Consider the following 20,553-nt stretch of genomic DNA (forward strand, 5'->3'; position numbering starts at 1 on the left):
ATTTGCCTTTTAAGGAACCATTTGGTTCCCTGTGGGAACCATTTGAATAGAGCCCTCATCCTTCAGAGCCTTATGTAGAGGGAGCATCAAAGTCAGATGGAGAGAATGCCAGATCCTCTTGGTCCAAATCCTGGGGAGTAGGGAAAAAGCAGGGAGTGGGAGAAGGTGGAAGAACTCTAATAGAAAGCCTACACTCAAGAAACAGCCCAACCTTAGGGCCTCACCCCAAAGGATTGGGGACTGAAGAAAACTCAGAAAACATACTGCAACAGATGCTCAATCCTCAACCTCTTAGGATAGTTTGTGCCTCAAAGTCAGGGATTTAGGGTGGCTCCAGAGCCCTTTTGAGTATGTTTTCTATTGTTGTTGAACTCTGGAGGCCCACTAAAGAATATGCTTTTTCTTGAGGATTAAATGAAAAATATATATAGTCATAGTAAATTATTACTAACATTTATATATCATTTGAAGGTTTGCCAAAGACTTTGCAAATATTTTCTCATATGTTCCTCACTATAATTCTGTAAAATACTAGATGTGTATTAGCTATTATTCTTTTTAAAACTGTCTCATGCCTCCAAATATTTGACTTTCTTCACCAATCCACAACAGCAATGACTTTGTTTTTAATCCTATTTTATAGCAGTGAGGTTTTTATTCTTGGAATTTACAAACTAATTCAAGATATCCCTGGGGCCTGATACATAGTAGGTGTTTAATAAATCTTTGTTGGTTGATTGATTGATAATAAAGTATTAATGGCCTAATATCTTATCCTAATGCTGTTGGCATTAAGCAAATAAATGAATCTGTAATATTAAGAACTTAGTAAACTGATACAGGAAGATTTTGGAGGTAGGGAATGGTATATCTCTATATCACAGAGTATATATATAGGTATACACAAATAGGTGTAGATTAAACAGAATCTACTCTCACTTCAAATTCATTTAGCACATTTCTGAAAGCTACAAAATGTGGTGAGAGGAAAAATGAAAAGAGAGAGAAGATCCATAGAAAGAAATAATCCTGACTGCTGCTAAGAAATGGGCTTCATGCATGAAGCTATCTATATTGTTGATGAATCATTTCACTTATATCCAACTCTTCATAACTCCTTTGGGGTTTCCTTGGCAAAGTTATTAAAGTGCTTTGCTATTTGTTTCCCTTGTTCATATTATAATTGAGGAACTGAGGCAGAGTTAAGTGACTTGCTCAGGAAGTAGGAGCTTAGGAAGTATTTGAGAGCAGATTTGAACTCTGGTCTTCCTGACTTCAGAAGCAGCACTTTATCAATTGTGTCACCTATTTGCTAAAAACTATCTAGGGCAGGAGACTAAACTCCCATGGGGCAAAAAAAAATCTTTATTTTGAAAAGCACTGAAATAAATGAGACACTATAAAATATTTTTAAAAGATTGAATTTTATTTAAAATACTTTTTTTTGTTTTTGTTTTTTGTTATTGTTGTCAAAGCAAAAAAAAAAAAAAAAAGTCTTTTAAATGTATATAAACCTTAAAAACAAAGGGAAAAAAAACCTATGAGTTAAATCTTGACCTCTGACACTTAGTAGCTGAATGACCCTTGGCAACTCATCTACCTCTGTTTGCCTCAGTTTCCTCGAAATAGAGGACATATACATTTCTATAAAGTGAAATAGAGAAGAAGGAGATGACAAACCATTTTAATATGTTTGCCAAGAAAATCCCAAATTGGATCACAGATGGACATGTGTAGAGTGCTTTCTAGAGCCCTCAAAATTGGGGTGCCAAAATGTACTATGCTTTCTAGAGCCCCTATCCTGGGTTGCCAATATATACCATCTGGACTAGCTCTCTGGAGGATCTTGGGACCAGCCCAAGCCCTTGGTCTTAGTGGAGGAGTGAAGAATCAGGGAACCCATGAGAATGGTCAAAGATAGAGTCCATTTATTTCAAGTCCTCTCAGTCCCTAAATACCTTAGTACAATTACATCACTACAACTCACTAAGCATGTACCAACTATAGTAGCATTATATCACCACAACACACAAGTGTTAACTATAAGCACCCTGCTATTGATATGTAAATGCTTCATTGCTGTAAGTATCCCTTGCTTCAAGTAGAACACAGGTGGTCACCACCCCTTGACTTCTCAGGAAGGGTGAAACACACTAAAGGGAGATGGAGAGTCGAATCAGACATTATCAGCAGGTTCCCTCTGATCTGAAGGGTTTTATACCTTACCCAGAGTTCCCCAACTATCTGCAGCCCTCTATAGACATTACTAAAAAGCAACCAAACAATAACAATATAAAATAATTTGGTAGATTTTTAATATTTAAAAAATTATTCTCTAGTAATGGTTGATTGCTTTTTATGGGGAAAATTGGGTTAAACACATAAATGGCCTAAATATAGTAAATTACTTTTAATTGTAGCTAAATAAAATTTTATACATGGAAATGGCCTAAATTTAATTCATTACCATGAAATTAACAAGTATCTACTAAATAACCATTAAAAAAAAAAGCTTTCAAAATATCATGTGACAGGATTTCAATAAAAAAATTTAGATTGGGGAATTGTCTTTTGTATTTTATGCATAATAATTATATATGTGCATATATAATATATAAAATAATTGTTATATGTAAATATGTGATAATTTACAATTATTAGATCTAAACATAGGTATATTATTATTAGATGTGAAGCTAGGTGTATTATCATCTATATCCTTTGGTGGAAAAAAAGAATATGTTAGACTCTTATCAAATACCATATATGTGTGTATTACTTATATATGTCATTAAATTCAGTTATTATATTTTAAAAATATATTATGGTTATTTTTTTTTAATTTTTATTTTATTTTATAATTATAACATTTTTTGACAGTACATATGCATGGGTAATTTTTTACAACATTATCCCTTGCACTTACTTCTATTCAGATTTTTTCCCTTCCTCCCCCAACCCCCTCCCCCAGATGGCAAGCAGTTTTATATATGTTAAATATATAACAGTATATTCTAGATACAATATATGTGTGTAGAACCGAATTTTTTGTTGCACAGGAAGAATTGGATTCAGAAGGTAAAAATAACAGTTTACATTCATTTCCCAGTGTTCCTTTTCTGGATGTAGCTGGTTCTGTCCATCATTAATCAATTGGAATTGGATTAGCTCTTCTCTATGTTGAAGAAATCCACTTCCATCAGCATACATCCTCGTACAGTATCATCGTTGAAGTGTATAATGATCTTCTGGTTCTGCTCGTTTCACTCAGCATCAGTTGATATAATTCTCTCCAAGCCTCTCTGTATTTCTCCTGTTGGTCATTTCTTATAGAACAATAATATTCCATAACATTCATATACCATAGTTTACCCAACCATTCTCCAATTGATGGACATCCATTCATCTTCCAGCTTCTAGCCACTATGAAAAGGGCTGCCACAAACATTTTGGCACATACAGGACCTTTTCCCTTCTCTAGTAGTTCCTTGGGGTATAAGCCCAATAGTAGTATGGCTGGGTCAAAGGGTATGCACATTTTGATAACTTTTTGGGCATAATTCCAGATTGCTCTCCAGAATGGTTGGATTCTTTCACAACTCCACCAACAATGCATCAGTGTCCCAGTTTTCCCACAGCCCCTCCAACATTCATCGTTATTTGTTCCTGTCATCTTAGCCAATCTGACAGGTGTGTAATGATACCTCAGAGTTGTCTTAATTTGCATTTCTCTGATCAATAGTGATTTGGAACACTCTTTCATATGAGTGGAAATAGTTTTAATTTCATCATCTGAAAATTGTCTGTTCATATCCTTTGACCATTTATCAATTGGAGAATGGCTTGATTTCTTATAAATTAAAGTCAATTCTCTGTATATTTTGGAGATGAGGCCTTTATCAGAATATTATGGTTATTTCTAAATTATAAATTAAAAATCTAAATTGAAGGTCAGAAGTATTAACCTAAAATAACCAATTAAGAATTAGAAAAACTTATTCTGTCCATGTAAAGATAGCATATAATTATAATAGTATTTCATAATGGGATTGTAAATTATTCCTATATATGGCATATTTCAAAAAGTCTGTTTTCAAGAGATTAGTTAGATTTTGGATTGAATTCTTGGAGGATAATGTAAGTCCTGTTTTCAATCATCCCTAGTTTCTTTATGTTACTTTTTGTTCTTTTTCTCACTAAATAGAACTTAACTAATTTCAATGTTTAGGGTAATAATGCTGCTAAAAAAAAAAAAAAAGTTAATACAATAATTTCTTAAAATCTGAGTGTTTCTATTTTATAAGAAAATGGGCAAAGTAATTGCCTCAAGTCCTTTTGAAAATAGGAAATAATTCAAATAGTATAAAGGATTGTAGATTGCTATAAATGATTGTAGACAGAATAAAGCGTGTCTATACATACAAGCTAAAAGCTTGAATTTAGTTTAATTTTTTTTTTATTTGTGTTGGTAAAGAATTGGAAATGAGGGGTTGCCCATCATTTGGGAAATGATCAAACAAATTATGATATATAAATGTGTCTTAATATTATTGTGCTATAAGAAATGATGAAGGGGATAATTTGAAACAAGAACAAAAACAAAAACAATCTGGCAAGACATATGTAAACTGATACAAAGCAAAGTAAGTAAAATCAGTAAAACAACTAACATAGTTACAGGAATACTGTCAAGATAATCAAGTATAAAAGAGTTCGTGACTCTGATAGACAGTAACTCACTCATAGTTCCAAAGGACTCATAATGAAAAATGCTATTCACCCCTAAACAGAGAAGCTATGGATTTAGAGTGCCAGCTTAAGTATATGCTCTTTCTTTCTTTCTTCCTTTTTTCTTTCTTTCTTTCTTTCTTTCTTTCTCTTTCTTTCTTTCTTTCTTTCTTTCTTTCTTTCTTTCTTTCTTTCTTTCTTTCTTTCTTTCTTTCTTTCTTTCTTTCTTTCTTTCTTTCTTTCTTTCTTTCTTTCTTTCTTTCTTTCTCTCTTTGATCTCAGACACTTAACACTTCCTAGCTGTGTGACCCCAGGCACATTACTTAATCCCTATTGCCTCAGGGAAAAAAATAATATTGCTAATGCAGAAATTTGTTTTGCATTGCTTCAAATTACAAAGGATCTGTATTTTTTACTTTCTCAATGGTTGGAGGAGGAGAGTATTTAGCACCAAAAATAAAACAAAATGAATGACAAAAAAAAAAAAATACTTTCTTTTTGCATTTGTAGGTATTTTAATTGTAAAGGAATGACATACTGGTGACAATTTGATCCAATAAGTGCAAGAGATTCAGAGATGAAAATGACATAGTTCATACACAAAAGGAGTTTAAAATCTCCCACAGGGAATATGACAAGCATATAAATAGTGAAATGTGTGGTTTACTCTGATAAAGGCAAAGTATACATCCAAGGTACTAAAAATTTAAGAAGGGAAAGAACAACTCCAGAGGATAATGAAGAAATTGTGATTTGAGCAAAGTTTTTGAGGAAGGAAGGAGTCTAAAAGGTGGAATTGAAGTTAGAAAGAAATAAAGTTACAAAAAATGGTATAAATATACTCTATTATATATAGTATGTGTGTTTCTTATATTTGTATGTGTGTATATGTATATATTAAATATGTATATATGTTATATTATCACCTCAAGCTGTCAGTCTATATATTTCCTCTTCCATTACTACACTCCTAGAAAGTCTATTATTAATTCCCTTTACTTAGTCATTTTTACTTTCTCCTTGAGCCTTTTAATCTGGCTTCAAACTCCATCATTTTATTGAAACTGTTGTTTCCATGTTTGATAGTGATATTCATTCTCAAGCTGTGAGTCTCTATCTTTCCTCTTACATGATAAATCTAGTAACTGTTTCTGAGTCTTTATCTCTCTTGATTTTTATTTACCATTTGACAGTTAGTCACTTTCCTCAATTTTCTCCTCTCACTTGGCTTTCACAAACATTCTCACACTTTTTTATAGTAGTTCTCCCATCCCTTCTATTTGCACCCAGACTCTTCCTTGGGATCTCATTTTTACCTTTCTCCTGGATATCTCTTCCTTACTGAACACTAGCACATCCAAATACATAATCCCAAACTGAACTCATCACCTTCCCCAAAATCTTTTCATTGTTTCCTAACTTCCCTATTTTTGTTGGTGGCATAAGCTTTATCTTAGTTACCTGTTTTTGAAAGTACAGAGAAATCTATGATTCTTTCATTTCATTCATCCTTCACATGCAGTCAAGTGCTGAATTTGTTTATGAGATCTCCACAGTATTTCTTTTATAGTTTCTCATTTCTCCCTTCAAACTGTCACCCTAGTTGTTGTGTCTCTTATCATTTCTCCCATAGACAACTCTAATAACCTCTTACCTGATCACCCTTATCTAATCTCTCCATTTTTAATCCACTCTTTCTACAACTACCAAAATAGTTTTCCCAAAATATAACTGACCATATTAGTCTCCTGCTCAGAAACTTTCAGTACTTTTCCTTGTTCTTAGATAAGTATAATTTCAAACTCAATTTAATTCAATAAACATTTATTAAATGCCTATTGTGTCCCAGGCACTGTGCTGAACTCTGGGGATACAAATAAGAAAAAGAAAGATAGTCCCTGCAGCCCTCAAGTACAATCTAATGAGTGAAGACAATATACAAAAAGGCAGCTCCAAAGTGGTGGGGAGTAGGATGGGAGCATTGTATGGAGTCAAAGCAGGCAGAACATCAAATGGAAAACGGAGAATAATGTAGGAAGTTTAGTGGCTCTTATCACCATCAGGATCAAATACAAACTCCTCTATTTTGCATTTAAATTTCTTCATAATGTAGCTCCTTCTGTTTTAATACTTTACTCCCCCATACTTACTCTTCAACCCAGTAACATTGATGTCAGTGATGTTCCACAAACAAGACACTGACTCTCAGCTTCAGCTGTTTTCTCTGGCTATTCTCCATGCTTGGAATGCCTTCCCTTTCTATCTATTGACTTGTGAGACTTCTGTGAAATCCCAACTAAAACTATTATCTCTTACAAGAGAGCTTTCTGTTTTATTTTTTCATTCTTTATGTTTTGTTTTGTTTTGTTATTTCTTGGTCTTTTATAGTTTCACTGACTTCTTACCCAATTCTAATTTTCAAATAATTATTTTTTTTCTTTAAAACTCTATACCTTATTTTCTTATTGGTTAACCTTTCCCCCCCCCTATAATCTTCTTGTTTTTCTTGAATGATTTTTATTTTTATTTTTATTTATTTATTTTTTTAATCTCTCTTATTTGATTTTTGGTCTTTTTTTTTTTTTTTTTTTTTTTTTTTGGTTCTTTTATAAATTTTCTTTGGGTATGGAGCCATTTCTGGTTACTCTTTGCGGTAGAAGAATTTTTTTTTTTTTTTGCTTCAATGTCCTCCTCTGAAATGAATCTTAGTCTTACCTATCCCCCTATATTAGTGTAAGCATCTCTAATCGTGGGGTAAGAGGTGCTATCTCTAGCTTCACTTTATCTTTCCCTCTGACCTGGAACCCCAAGCTAAGAGCTTTCCCCTCCTGCAAGTACTCATACCCAGCAATATCTCTGCCCCCCTGCCTCTTCCCTCCCAGGTGTGCTAGTCCCTTTTTGCCCAGAGCTGTGTCTTTGCAGCACAGCTGGGTCTAGTGTTCCTAATCTGGAGAGGTTCCCTTAATACACCTGCACTCAGATCCTTGACTCCATAAGCAGTCTAGGAAGTGAAAGTCTATGGTTCCTACTGAGACTCCAGTCACACCCAGCTAACCCAAGGGATCCCCACTTGATGTTTCTGTTGAGCTAGCCTGGAAGTGTTTGCACTTTCACAGATCACTCACCTTGGGGGTCTTTCATCTATTCTCAGATTGTCCCAGGAGGACCTCTGTTCTGCTCCAATTCTACTTTGTTTTTCACCAGTCTGTGTTCACCCTGAAGTGCAAATTTGTTCTGTTTGTGGGAGAAATATGGAGAGCTTGAAATTTATTGACCTACTTTGCATCTTCGCAGAATCCTCCTCCACAAGAAGGCTTTCTCAACTCTAAATTCTAAGACCTTAATAGTTTTGATTACTTTGTGTTTCTATCTGGCATATTGCTTGTCTGGGCATGCTTGTTTGCTTGTTGTCCCTTCAGTTAAACTATGAGCACCACTTTGTGTATCTCCATTTCTAGGCAACTTGTCTGGCACATAATGTTTAATAAATGTTGATTGATTACTATAGCCCATTGTTTACTGTAATGTGATACTGATTAATCCCTTCACATTGCTGCTGATACTCTCAGGGAGAACTTAGAGAATCAAGGGTATCATTATTGAAAAGGGGTTAGTTTTCTGATAATTAGAGGAAAAGTTTCTGCTCAGCTTCTACTGGAAATAGGACAGACCCTCAGAGACCTTACATGTGGCAAAGATTTTGTATCATCCCAACTCTGTCACTATAGAACTCCCAAGTAGAGAGAGGTTCTGATTGGTAGGCTAAGGAACAATAATAAATTGTTACTGGAACAGGATAATGCTTCCTGAGCAGTGAGGAAAATTGGAGACTAATGTAAAAAATTTCATCATTGTTATAATGTGATGTTTGAAGACCTATTATGAATATCACTTGCTTGTTTAGACCTGGGATTTGGACCTTCCTATTTCTCATTCAGATTCAGTCACTCCCTCAGGGAAAAAAATTTGTGTTAGTGTCATTGCAGTTAGTTAAGAAAAGGAAAAGGCCTAAATCTGTGATATATTTAGCGTGCTTGCATAAAGTTTCCTGCAGCTAAAATGCTGCTGTCTGGTTTGGAAATTATCTAATTCCTCCTCTACTCCAAGGAAATAGAATGTTATGAACCAGTTAAGAATGGAAAGTAGGAAAAAATTTGTATTTCATAATATTATACTACTAACTGCTTTCCAGTTAAAAAAAAAAACACACTAAATTTTTAAACATTTAAATTTTTTTTAACTAACGTTTAGAGGAAAAAAATCAGAAACAAAGTAGGTAATCAACTTTGTTAGATTTACATTGAACCTTAATGTGACAATTTTTTCTGATAGATCATGGATACCCTCTAGTGGACTCTTCAAGTTTTGCCTATATCTGAAATGGTGAAATAATTTCTTGGTAATACTCATGTCAGGGCATTGAATCCACATGACTTCAAAAGTATTTTGCCATGGTCCATTTTCAAAAATAGTAGAAATTACAAAATAATTGTGTGTAATAAGTTATCCAAGAAATGTCTTCACTATGGCAAGAATTAAATTTTCTTTGGAAAGCTCACTGTCACTGTTGGAAACCTTCCTGGTAACTTTCCAACATTGATTTTAATTTAAAATTTAAAAGCATATTTTTTGGGGAAGAGTTCAAAACAAAAATGTGATTTCTCACATTCCTACCAAAATATTAAAATACATTAAAGCCTTCAGTTTGGCCTACTTGTTCTTTTCCTCTTAAAAGCATTCTGTTTCCTGGGTACTTTCACAAAGGCTTTTTCTTCCCTATTCAGGGAACGTATCATCACTTGGAATCCTCAAGTGTCACTACCTGGACGTGTTCTTTCCTGAACCTAGGATGGCTAGTACAATCCCTTCATCCTGCCCTCCAAAAAAACTTCCAAGAAAAATAAAGTTTAAAACTTTTTTTTAGAGACAGAGAGACAAAGAGAAAGAGAGAGAGAGAGAGAGAGAGAGAGAGAGAGAGAGAGAGAGAGAGAGAGAGAGAGAGAGAGAGAGAGAGAGAGAGGAAAAGAAGGGGAGGGAGAAAAAGAGGGAGAGAGACACACACAGACCGACAGGGAGACAGAGAGAAAGACAAAGAGAGAAAGAAAGAGACACACAGAGAGAGAGAGAGAGAGGTGTGTGTGTATGTGCTTGTGTGTATGTGTCTGTGTTTGTGTGTGTATCCTTTTCCTTTTTAAAAAAATCTGTTTTGTGATTCATAGCTAGTGGTAGCATTGTTAGGTCAAAAGTTATACATGAATTTATTGTTTTTTGGGCATAGATCATGACTTTTGATCATTTATCAATTGAGCCATAGGTCTAATTTTTTTTTAATAAATTTGACTCAGTTCCCTTTATGTTTGAGAAATGAGGCCTTATCAGAGAAACTACTTCAAAATTATTTTTACCATTACTATTGCTAAATAGTGATGTCACTTATGCCTTGTTCCCCTTATAATTATATCCCTCCCCATTTATTTTATTCTCTTCTTTCACTCTGTCATTCTTTAAAAGTTTTTTGCTACTGACCACTCCCTTCCCCAATATTCCCACTTTTCAATCACCTTCCTCCTTTCCTGTATACCATTCCCTCCTATTTTCTAGTAGTATAAGATATATTTCTATATCCATATTGAGTATGTATGCTATTTCCTCTTTGGGTTCTCTTTCAGGAGGTGATCAGTGAATTCTTTCAGTGGCTATTTTACCTTCTGATTCTAGCATATCAGGGTAGTTTTCCTTGATGATTTCTTGAAAGATGTATCTAAGTTCTTTTTTTTTTCATTGTTTCAAGTATTCCAATAATTCTTAAATTGTCTCTTTTGGATATATTTTCCAAATCAGTTGTTTTTCCAAAAAGGTATTTTATATTTTCTTCTACTTTTTCAATTTAAAAAAATTTTGTTTGATTGATTCTTGATGTCTCATTGAATCTTTCACTTCCATTTGTTCAATTTTAATTTTTAGTGAATTATTTTCAATTAGCTTTTTTAATCTCTTTTTACATTTGTCCATTTGAACTTTTAAATGTGTTGTTTTGTTCACTGAATTTTTTCCATTTCAGAAATTCTGTTTTTCAAGGAGTTATTTGCTTTTCCCATTTCATCACAACTATTCTTTAAGGAGTGCTTTTCTTTGGACAATTTTTGTGTTTTCTTTTCCAGAGCTCTCATTTCCTTTCCCTATTTTTCCTCTAACTCTGTTTTAAGATCCTTTTTGAATTCTTCTAAGAGATCCATGTGAGATGAAGATCAAGTTATATCAACTTTTAAAGCTTCATATGGAGATGTTTTGCCTTTAGTCTCCCCCAGGTTTGAGGTCTGTTTTTCCCTGTCTCCATAAAAGCTATCAATGGTCAGAGCTCTTTTTGCTTTTTTTGCTCTTTTAAAGGTTGTGGCCTGCTCTTAGGGCAAAGAGGAGATTGTCCCAAGCTTCCTCTACAGGTAACAGCAGCTTTACACTGCCATGGTCCAGGTGCTGATGACTTCCTTCCCATGTTGGGTAGGCATGGCCAAGTTCCACTTTATGGGTTCAGTAGCTTACTATTTGCCTTCTGTGGTTGTGTTGGAGATTTCATAGCTAGTCTGTTGATCCACTGACTTCTGAACCAGGACAGAGTAGCAAATATTGCTGTATTTTGGATAAAAGCCTCCTGCTAGATTCCTCAAGCAGACAAAGACCTGTATACTCTCTGCTATCTTGGCTCCACCACACTGTTTTTCAAGTTTTCATTTTTAAGAGTCTGCATCTCCTTTTCTAGTTGGATTTTTTTTTCATAATATTCTTGTTTTTTATTGGATAGTTTTTGTTTTTCAGTTTTTGTTCAATAACTTTGATTTTTTATTTCTTTTTTGAGTCCTATAAATTCTTTTTGGGCAGGAAATAATTTTACATTATTCTTTGTAATAATTGAAGCTTTTTTTTTTTTTTTTTCTTAACTTTGGTATCCTCCTCTGAAGATGAATCTTAGTCTTCTCTATTGACATAATAAGTTTCTTTGGCTGTATTTTCTTTGCTGGTTTATTTATTTATTTATTTATTTTAATGAGAAGTATTAGTATATACACCTCACTTCAGCTCTCCCCTCTGATCTGGAACCCCAGACCAAAAGCTTTCCCCTCCTAAAAGTGCCAGCAGCCAGCAGCATCCCTGCCCATCACTTCTTCACTCACCAGGTATGCTGGTTCCTTCTTGCCCAGGTCCATTACTCTGCATCACAGCTGGACCTAGCATTCCTAATCAGTAAATGTTACAGTCTTCCTGACTTTGACCCCAAACCGGGAGGTGAAAGTTTCTGTTGTTGCTGCTGAGGCTCCAATTAATCCACAGTCTGTGATCTTTCTTCAAATCTTGGATTGTGCCAGGAGGAACCCTGTTCTGCCCCAAATCTTCTTCATTATTCACTAGTCCATGTTCACCTTGGGGTACAAATTTGTTCTGCTTGTAAGGGGAAACTGGAGAGCTCAAAATTTACTGACTTACTTTGCCATTTTCCCAGAATCCTTCTCTGTAAAAGTTTTTTCTTATCTCTTTTTATGGTAGATAATTTACACCATTCTACTCCTCTCTTTCCCTTTTTCCAGTATATTCTTTCATCTCTTAATTTCATTTTTTTTCCTTAAAAATGGTAAAAACATATGTTAATTCCAATAGATGCATACATATTTATACAATTATCTTGCTGCATAAGAAAGATCAAATCAAAAAGGGGAAAAATTAGAAAGAAAATAAAATTAAAGCAAACAACAAAAAAGAGTGAAAATTCTATGTTGTGATCCATACTCAGATCCCACTCAGTTCTGGATATAGATAGTTTTTAGTTTTTAGTTCTTCTAAGGCAGTATGATTTAGGAAAACATAATGTTTAGTAGTCTCCTGAGCTGTGATCTGTGAATTTTTGTTTTCATCAAATTTTACAAAGTTTATTGAGATCCTAAAACTCATTAAAATACTCCTAAAACATTCAACTCATAATTTAGACATTTTCAGTAGACAATAACAAATTTAGCTTCTAAATAGTTTTTGTATCTGCCTTTTATCTTGGCAATCTCCAACATGGCCAGTATTGGAAATATATATAGAAAAGAGAGACTTATCTTTTCTAAACTTAAAATTCTATTCCTTGAGATTTTTTGTGGAAGTATTATGCATGGGAAAGATTAAGTTTACTAAAACTGTATATTTTGCCTGAAAAAGGACTTCCCTTACTATCTTAAAGTCCTTATTTTTACTGAGAAGGATAAAAGCAGATTAGAGACTAAATTTAAATTATCTCCCACAAAGTAGAGGCTTACCTAAATCATCCCAAAGAAAGGGGGAACTTAGTTTAGCTCAGAAAAAATTTAGATTGAGGTCTGAGGAGAAGTTTAGCCTCTGGAACAGTTCTCTGAAAGGAGTTCTGAATGGAAGTCCTGGGGGGGGGGGGTAGAGGCCATTGCTGAAATCCCATCATAGGTTGCCAGTTGTGATAAAAATCTGTGATGAAGAGAAATAGAGGCACAAATGTTCTGAGCAGTTGCCAGTTGTAGAGATCAGTGGCCACTCATTGACTAGCAATATATTAGAATAGGCAATACAACATTTTATAAAGTTTGTAAAGGTAGGGTGCTTACAGTTAGTCTGATTTATAAAGAGGGGATTTTCAGGATCTATGACAAGTAAATCACATAATTAATCATTATTCTCTAGAAATCCCAGTGTTAAGTAATCCTTTACTGATGGCCAGGCAAATCACTTTATCAATCCGGGGATTTATCTGCTTCCTCTCCCATCTGGGAGAAAAGTTCAAGCTGTAGTTTAGAGTGGGGAGGGGGAAGAAATTATGTTTTAATTATGATCAGACCTAATGTTAAATAATCAATTAAATCAAACTATCATTTAAATAAATCATGATTCCAGTTATTAGAAACAAGTTGCAACCAACAATTAATAATAATACAGAATAAAGTGGAGTATATAAATTTTCAATTCCATTCATTTTAACTAGTTTCCTTGTTAAGTATTGGCTTATCTGGCACATCAGTTTCTACTTGCTTCTGGATATTTTTTGTGCATTTCTAGATTGAATGGAGAAATTTGCTTCTGTTTCTTTCTTTTTTTTTTTTTTTCAGTTTTCTCTATCATTGGTCTTTCTGGTGTTCTTTTCAAATATTTACAGAGATTTATGTGAAAGAACTCCTCTACAATCTTTCATGTTACAATTTTAGCCATAACACCTAAGTTCTATTTTAATTTGTATTATCCTCTATTACTTCTCTTTTAGATTTATGACATGATACTACTTATTATTATCTATTGTCATTTTTTGGTAAAATTTTATAAATTGGACTTACATTCCAAACTGGTATTGCATTTGACTGAAATTACATTTGGCTTTGTTGATTAAGTCAAGTATTTGCTAAGTAGGAGTCTTTCTGAGCTCTTTTGGTGGCCTTGTAATGATTAAACCTCTCTATATAATTACAATCAATTTGATAGAATTTGTGTTGCTTACTTCCAATTCTTCATTTTCAGTTACTTTTGAAATATTTCTGATTTCTTATTTCAATTACACATCATATTTTTTCTTGCTAATATTTGTTTTATTAATTTTGTATTACTTTCAATATTTTCTCTCATAGATAAGTGATCTGACTATATAAAGACAGCTGATTCAAGGATAACTACCATATTGATATGATTACTGTTAAAATATAATGTTTCATTTTTGTTTACTATTTAATGTTTCATATATTCACTGTATGCTTATTTTTTTTTCAGATAAAGTATTCTTGGTGAAAAGACATGAGGCTGCTGTGTTTTCAACAAGTCATTGATCCTCTAATTCATCCTCTCTAAGTTTTTTCCTCACACAAATTTCACCATTCTCTTATTTTTCCAATTTATCTTCTTAAAGACACCATATGTCAGGATGTATGTTTATTTAATCTGGAGAATCTTATTAAGTTTTTAGAAATTCTTTATCTCTCCATCCTGTGCAATCAATATTATTACATAAGCTGCAGTTTGAACTAGATGTTTTAGAGGCAGATAGGTGGTGCAGTGGAAAGCATGCTAGACCTGGACACAGAAAGAGTTTAAGTTCAAAGTGGCCTTAGACATTTACTAGTTGTATAGCCCTGGCTAAGTCAGATCACTTTGATTTGTCTCAATTTTCTCTTCTGTAAAATGTTGATAATAATAACAAAGTGCTCAATTGATCACCTGAGCTGATTTGGCTGACATGGGGGATTAGGTATATGTCCTCATCTAAGAATAATAATAGTTATGTAGTACTTAGTATGTGCCAAGCACATTTTTCCTCACTGTTCCATGTGCTTCCATCGTGGACAAAAGTGAATCATTCTTCAGGTTAGGTTTATGAAAATCTGAATACTACTAGTAGAATAATTTTAATACATATTCTAAGTATATATCAATTGTACTATGAATTTGCTAAATAATATGAGGACATAATAACCATTCATATACATCTTTAAATTCTGAAGAGCATTTTGCAAACATGGATAAAGACCATACTTTAATTTAATTACAAAATTACTCATATGAAATAGCATGATATAGTGCGAAGCTTCTTAAATTGTGAGTCATGACCCTATTTGGATCACATAACTGAAGGAGAGGGCTACAAAATTCTGATTTATTATGAGTAAATGTTTGATTTGTATACCAATTTAATATGCCTATATAATTGGTATAATGTAAATACGTAGATGAAGAGGTTGCAAGTGGATAAAGTTTAAGAAGTCCTGATATATATATATAGTATGTAGAAATTTTAAACTTTAAATCAGAAATATGAATTCAAACTCTGCTTCATTTACATACTCTGTGACCATAGTCAAGTCACTTAACTTCTATGTAGTTTCAGTTTCCTCATTTGTAAAGTGAGAATAATAATAGAATCTTATTATTGTGAAATCAAAGGAGTTACAAACCTTAAAGTACTTTTTATTTCAGCTCTTGTCTTCACTATGATGATGAAGGAAGCCCTTTCTAATGGCTATATGCTATAGTATGAAGATCATTTAGGTCCATGTTCTGCTATTAATTAACCTACTTTATTAATTGAGTGTTTGACTCTGAGCAATTCACTTTACTTATATGAATAAACTTCAGTTTTCTTATATGTAAGACAAGTACATTGGAAGGAAGCTCTGTGATCTCTTCCAACTCAAAAAATATACTCTGTTTTATTTTTAGTTGATTAACTTAGCATTTCTCACCCTCCCTCCCACAGACTGTAATGATGCTCCTCCAAGAAAACCTACAGAAATTCTATCAGGGACATGGTCTGAGTCAGTATATCGAGAAGGTACACGTGCTACTTACAAATGTCGACCTGGATATAGAACACTTGGAAGCATAGTAATGGAATGTAAGCATGGAAAATGGGAGTCTCTTTACCCATCTCGAATTTGTATGAGTGAGTATTTCTTAGTTTTATATAATTTCTGTTTATTTAGATGAATACTTCACAATATGTCGAAAAATATGAACATTATGGTGTTTTACATAAAAAGTCATCTTCCTAAAAAGGAATAATTTTACCGAATTATTACAAAGAAAACAGAATATTTGTTATAAGATGCTTTGTATTTGGCTATAGAGAAATTTCAAGGATGCTCCCACTATGTAAAAACTGATTTCTAGGACATCTACCAAAAAACTTAAGTTTCTACATAAGACAGAATTATGTTCATTTCACTCAATAAGAGGGACAAAAAAAGATATTTTCATTTACCATATCATTATTTTATATTTTATCATTTTATTTTAGGAAAGCCCTGTGGTCACCCTGGAGATATTCAGTTTGGTTCTTTTGAACTTTTGGAAGATACTGAATTTTTATTTGGATCCCGGGTTGTATATAAATGTGATGAAGGGTAGGTGTAAAGAATTTTAAACTGGTAGCAAAGTTATCAGAGTGAACAGATAAACTTATAAATTAAAAAAAAACATATTTTAGAGATATGTAAGCAGAAGAATTATGTTGAGATAGTAAATGATGAAAGGGTAAACACTGAGGTTCTAGCTATACTTGTATTCATTATTCAAGTGCCTGCAGTTAGGAAGTTGTCTTGTTTTGAAGGGAACCTGTGATCTTTGTGGTTTAGGTGTCACTGCAATTTCATAAATAAAAGAGGTTCTGGTGAGGGCAAATAGGTCTTTATTCTGGATCTTATAATTTTAGAGAGGTAGATGGGGCACTCAGAGGTTTAGTGACTTTTTTGGGATGACAAAACTATTGTATTTTGAAATATATATTGCACTTAAATCTTCTTCCTCTTAAGAGGGCTCTCTACTGTACCATAGGGCTATTCTACAGAATGGAGTGGGGCAGCAAAAATATTTTTCACTTGAAAATATTCAATAATTAATAGAACACTTATAAAATTTATTCTTGGAAAAGGTAGATGGTGCAATGGCTCTGGAGTTAAGAGCACCTGAATTCAAATGTGATCTCAGACATTTAACATTTATTAGCAGTGTGACTCTAGGCAAGTCACTTGATCCCAATTTCCTTGCCAAAAAGAAAATAATGGAATTAGTTTTCAAATATTCTTGCTTTAAAATAATGTTTACCTACTTTCCATCCTTCTTTGAGAAAGTCAGGCATTTAATCACTTAAATTTGTCAAGAAATGACAACCCCCAAATCACTATTTGTCATCTTTGACTTAATAGAAAAAATTGTAGCATAGCCTGCTTTAAAATATGAAATTAATTATTTTTATTATTGTTAATTTAATTTTTAAGATTAAGTTCCAAAGAAACATTTATATTATTTGGTTAAAATGATGATGCCCATTTTTTTTTTTAGCAGATTGACTTTAATGGCAATTTTTGGTACTAAATATCTTTTTATGAGGACCTGCCAAATTCAATTTTTTCTAATTTTGTTTTATGATTTGTAATATTAATATGCATCCATAATTTTTTATGTATTATTTGTGTGATATAAAATATATTGCTATACTTTTTAAAGTTAGCTTTCCAGTTTTCTTAGCAATTTTTATGAAATAAATAGTTCTTTCCACAAAAATTTGTTTTCCAGTTTATCAAAAATTGGGTCACTGATTTCCATGTTTAAAATTCTCCTTTATCTAAAATATTTCATTCATTTTCCTCTCTAATTTTTAAACTAATATAATATGAATTTATTAACCAATGCTTTATAATAGAGTTTGATACCTAGAAGTACTTTTCTAGAAATATTATTTTTCCTTCACTTATACTTTTAAAAAAATTCCCCAGTGGGGATTTTGTTTTAGATTTGAATCATTTTATTGGATTTTCTTTTTTTCCATTTCACCAATTTTATTTTTTAAGGAGTTATTTTCTTTTTCTATTTCACCAAATCTCTTTTTAAAGAAGTAGTTGTCTCAGTAGTTTATTTTTATTGTTTTAGGATTTAATATTTTTAAGGAGTTGTTTTCTTTAGTTAATTTCTGTGTTTCATTTTCCAAACTCTCTTGCAAAGTTTTCATTTTCTTTCCCCATTTTTCTTCTAATTCTTTTAAATATCCTTTTTGAATTCTTCCAAGAGTCTTTTAAGTTGGAGACCCTGTTATATCCCTCTTTCAAACTTCATCTAGAGGCAGTTTGCCTTTAGTGTCCTTAGAATTTGAGTTCTGTTCTTTCCTGTTTCCAAAATTGCTATCTATAATCAGAGCTCTTTTTACTTTTTTGTTCATTTTTAAAGATTGAGGTCTGTTCCTAGGATACAGGGGAGATTGTCCCAAGCTTCCTTTACAGGGCAACAGGGGCTTCACACTGCACTGGGGCAGGGGCTGCTGCATGTTTCTCTCCTGTGCTGGATAGGCCTGACCAAGTCCTACCTGTTATACTGGGATTAGGGGATCACTATTTGCTACACTATTTGGTTTCATAGCTAATCTGCTAATCCAATGGCCTGATCCACCAGCCTTCTGAACAAGGACAAAGTAGTTAATACTGCTGCATTTTGGCTATGAGCCTACTATTAGATTCCTCACATGGGGCTGCTCCACCTAGGACCTCCCTGAATTGCCTGCACTGGAACACATTCCCCCTGCCCAATTATGACAGATCTTTCCTGAAGTCCTTCCAAGATATCTTCTGCTGGAAAGTTGTTGCACTTAAATATTTATAGATTCTCTCACTCCAAAATCCATTCAGAGACTTGATCTAGTGTTGATTCTGAGGGAAACCAGAAAGAGCTCAGGCAAGGTCCTGTTTATTCTCTGTCATCTTGGCTCCATCCCCTGGGATGATTAATATCAATAAAAACTGAACAAGTCTAATGACAAATAATGTCATCAGGGAGATGTATTAATAGAAAAGGAGCAAGTCCAATTATTCAACAAAAGTGAACTAATACCTGATTGGCAGCCTACATTATTTACAGATATCCACACTATGTCAAGAAATCTATCTTGAAGGCCTCAAGAAACACTGATTCTATACTTCTTCATCTAGTCCACCCATTTCTTTTGGGCAACACATGGAGGATTTATCAAGGACAGAGACTTTTTTTATAAAGGATGGCTTGAATTGATTGCAAAATGCTTTGTTGAAGGAGTACTCAAAGTTACATGGCACCGTGCACAACTTGTTATATGTGAAATCAGGAAGAAAGACCTGAGTTCAAATTTGACCTAAAATATTTACAAGCTGGGTTACCCATGCAAATCATTCTCTGTCTTCCTCATTTTCTTTATCTGCAAAATAGAGTTGATAATAACAATAACTTTAAAACGTGTTGTGAGATAGAGCTAAACTTCTATATGAATGCAAGTTATCATTATTATTATTATATCATTGAACTATGAAATTTTATTTTCATTAAAAGGAATTTTGACCATAAGCTAATTAATATTCTATTGTTATTTTTCTTAAAAAGTGTTTTCAACTGCTTTATATTTACAGATATCAATTAGTAAGTCCAATCAATTTTCGTGTATGTGAAGCAGATGGATGGAGCAATGATGTCCCTTTCTGTGAAGGTACATTTGTGTGACAAATATATTTTATAATGATTTTAATGAGGATTTTTAATAAACATTTCCTTAATGCTTAATAGTCCTATAAATCGTTAATTAAACTTCTTTGCTACATATTTTTAAAAATAAAATTTACTATTGCTTATATTTATAGCCAATAATAAATAAATAACTAGTATTTTTAGTATTTTTTGGTATTTAAATTCATCATAGCCATCATACAGACTTGTGGTCAGAATAATATCATTATTTTTAGACTTTTCAGAACACTGAAGATTATCATAGACCATAAATCATAATTTTAGACTTGAAAGAGACATTAGAGACAACCTATTCCAACCTCTTCATCATTGATCCATAGAAGTCCATGTTAGCTATCACATAGATAGAAAGTAAGGCAACATTTAAATCCATGTTTTTTGACGTAAAATTCAATGCTCTTTTTATTATTATCCAAGTTAAAAAAAAACAAAAAAAAAACAGCAAACAATTTTAGGACCCGAGTTCAAATGTGGTCTGACACTTAACACTTCCTAGCTGTGTGACCCTGGGCAAGTCACTTAACCCCAGCCTCAGGAAAAAAAAAAAAAGAAAAAAAAAAAGAAAAATGAAGTAAAGATGAATATTATAAATATTGGTTGAATAATATAGACTATACCATTACAAATATATATGATACTTTCTTTAGATTGTAATTATATTACAAAGAATAAATGATCAGTAAGCACTTATTAAGAGACTGCTAGTAACATTAAAATAATTTTTAAATTTTTGTTTTAAATTCTTCAATTTTTTCTTCAATTCTTCAAGATAATATTTATTTATTACTACAAAAACTGCAAAAA

The 20,553-nt window shown here is 32.9% G+C and overlaps 1 protein-coding gene across 2 annotated transcripts in view; it reads left to right on the forward strand.

The window, feature by feature from the left end:
• LOC141565525 (complement factor H-like) overlaps nucleotides 1-20,553 on the forward strand; it is a 106,537-nt gene that overhangs the window by 6,249 nt on the left and 79,735 nt on the right. For both annotated transcript variants that reach the window (XM_074308663.1, XM_074308662.1), the window contains exons 3-5: nucleotides 15,965-16,150; nucleotides 16,505-16,610; nucleotides 19,635-19,711. In XM_074308663.1, the coding sequence (XP_074164764.1) occupies nucleotides 15,965-16,150; nucleotides 16,505-16,610; nucleotides 19,635-19,711 (369 nt within the window). The remainder of the gene's footprint in view (nucleotides 1-15,964; nucleotides 16,151-16,504; nucleotides 16,611-19,634; nucleotides 19,712-20,553) is intronic.

This window comes from Sminthopsis crassicaudata, chromosome 4 (assembly GCF_048593235.1).
Source record: "Sminthopsis crassicaudata isolate SCR6 chromosome 4, ASM4859323v1, whole genome shotgun sequence".
Classification (NCBI taxonomy): domain Eukaryota; kingdom Metazoa; phylum Chordata; class Mammalia; order Dasyuromorphia; family Dasyuridae; genus Sminthopsis; species Sminthopsis crassicaudata.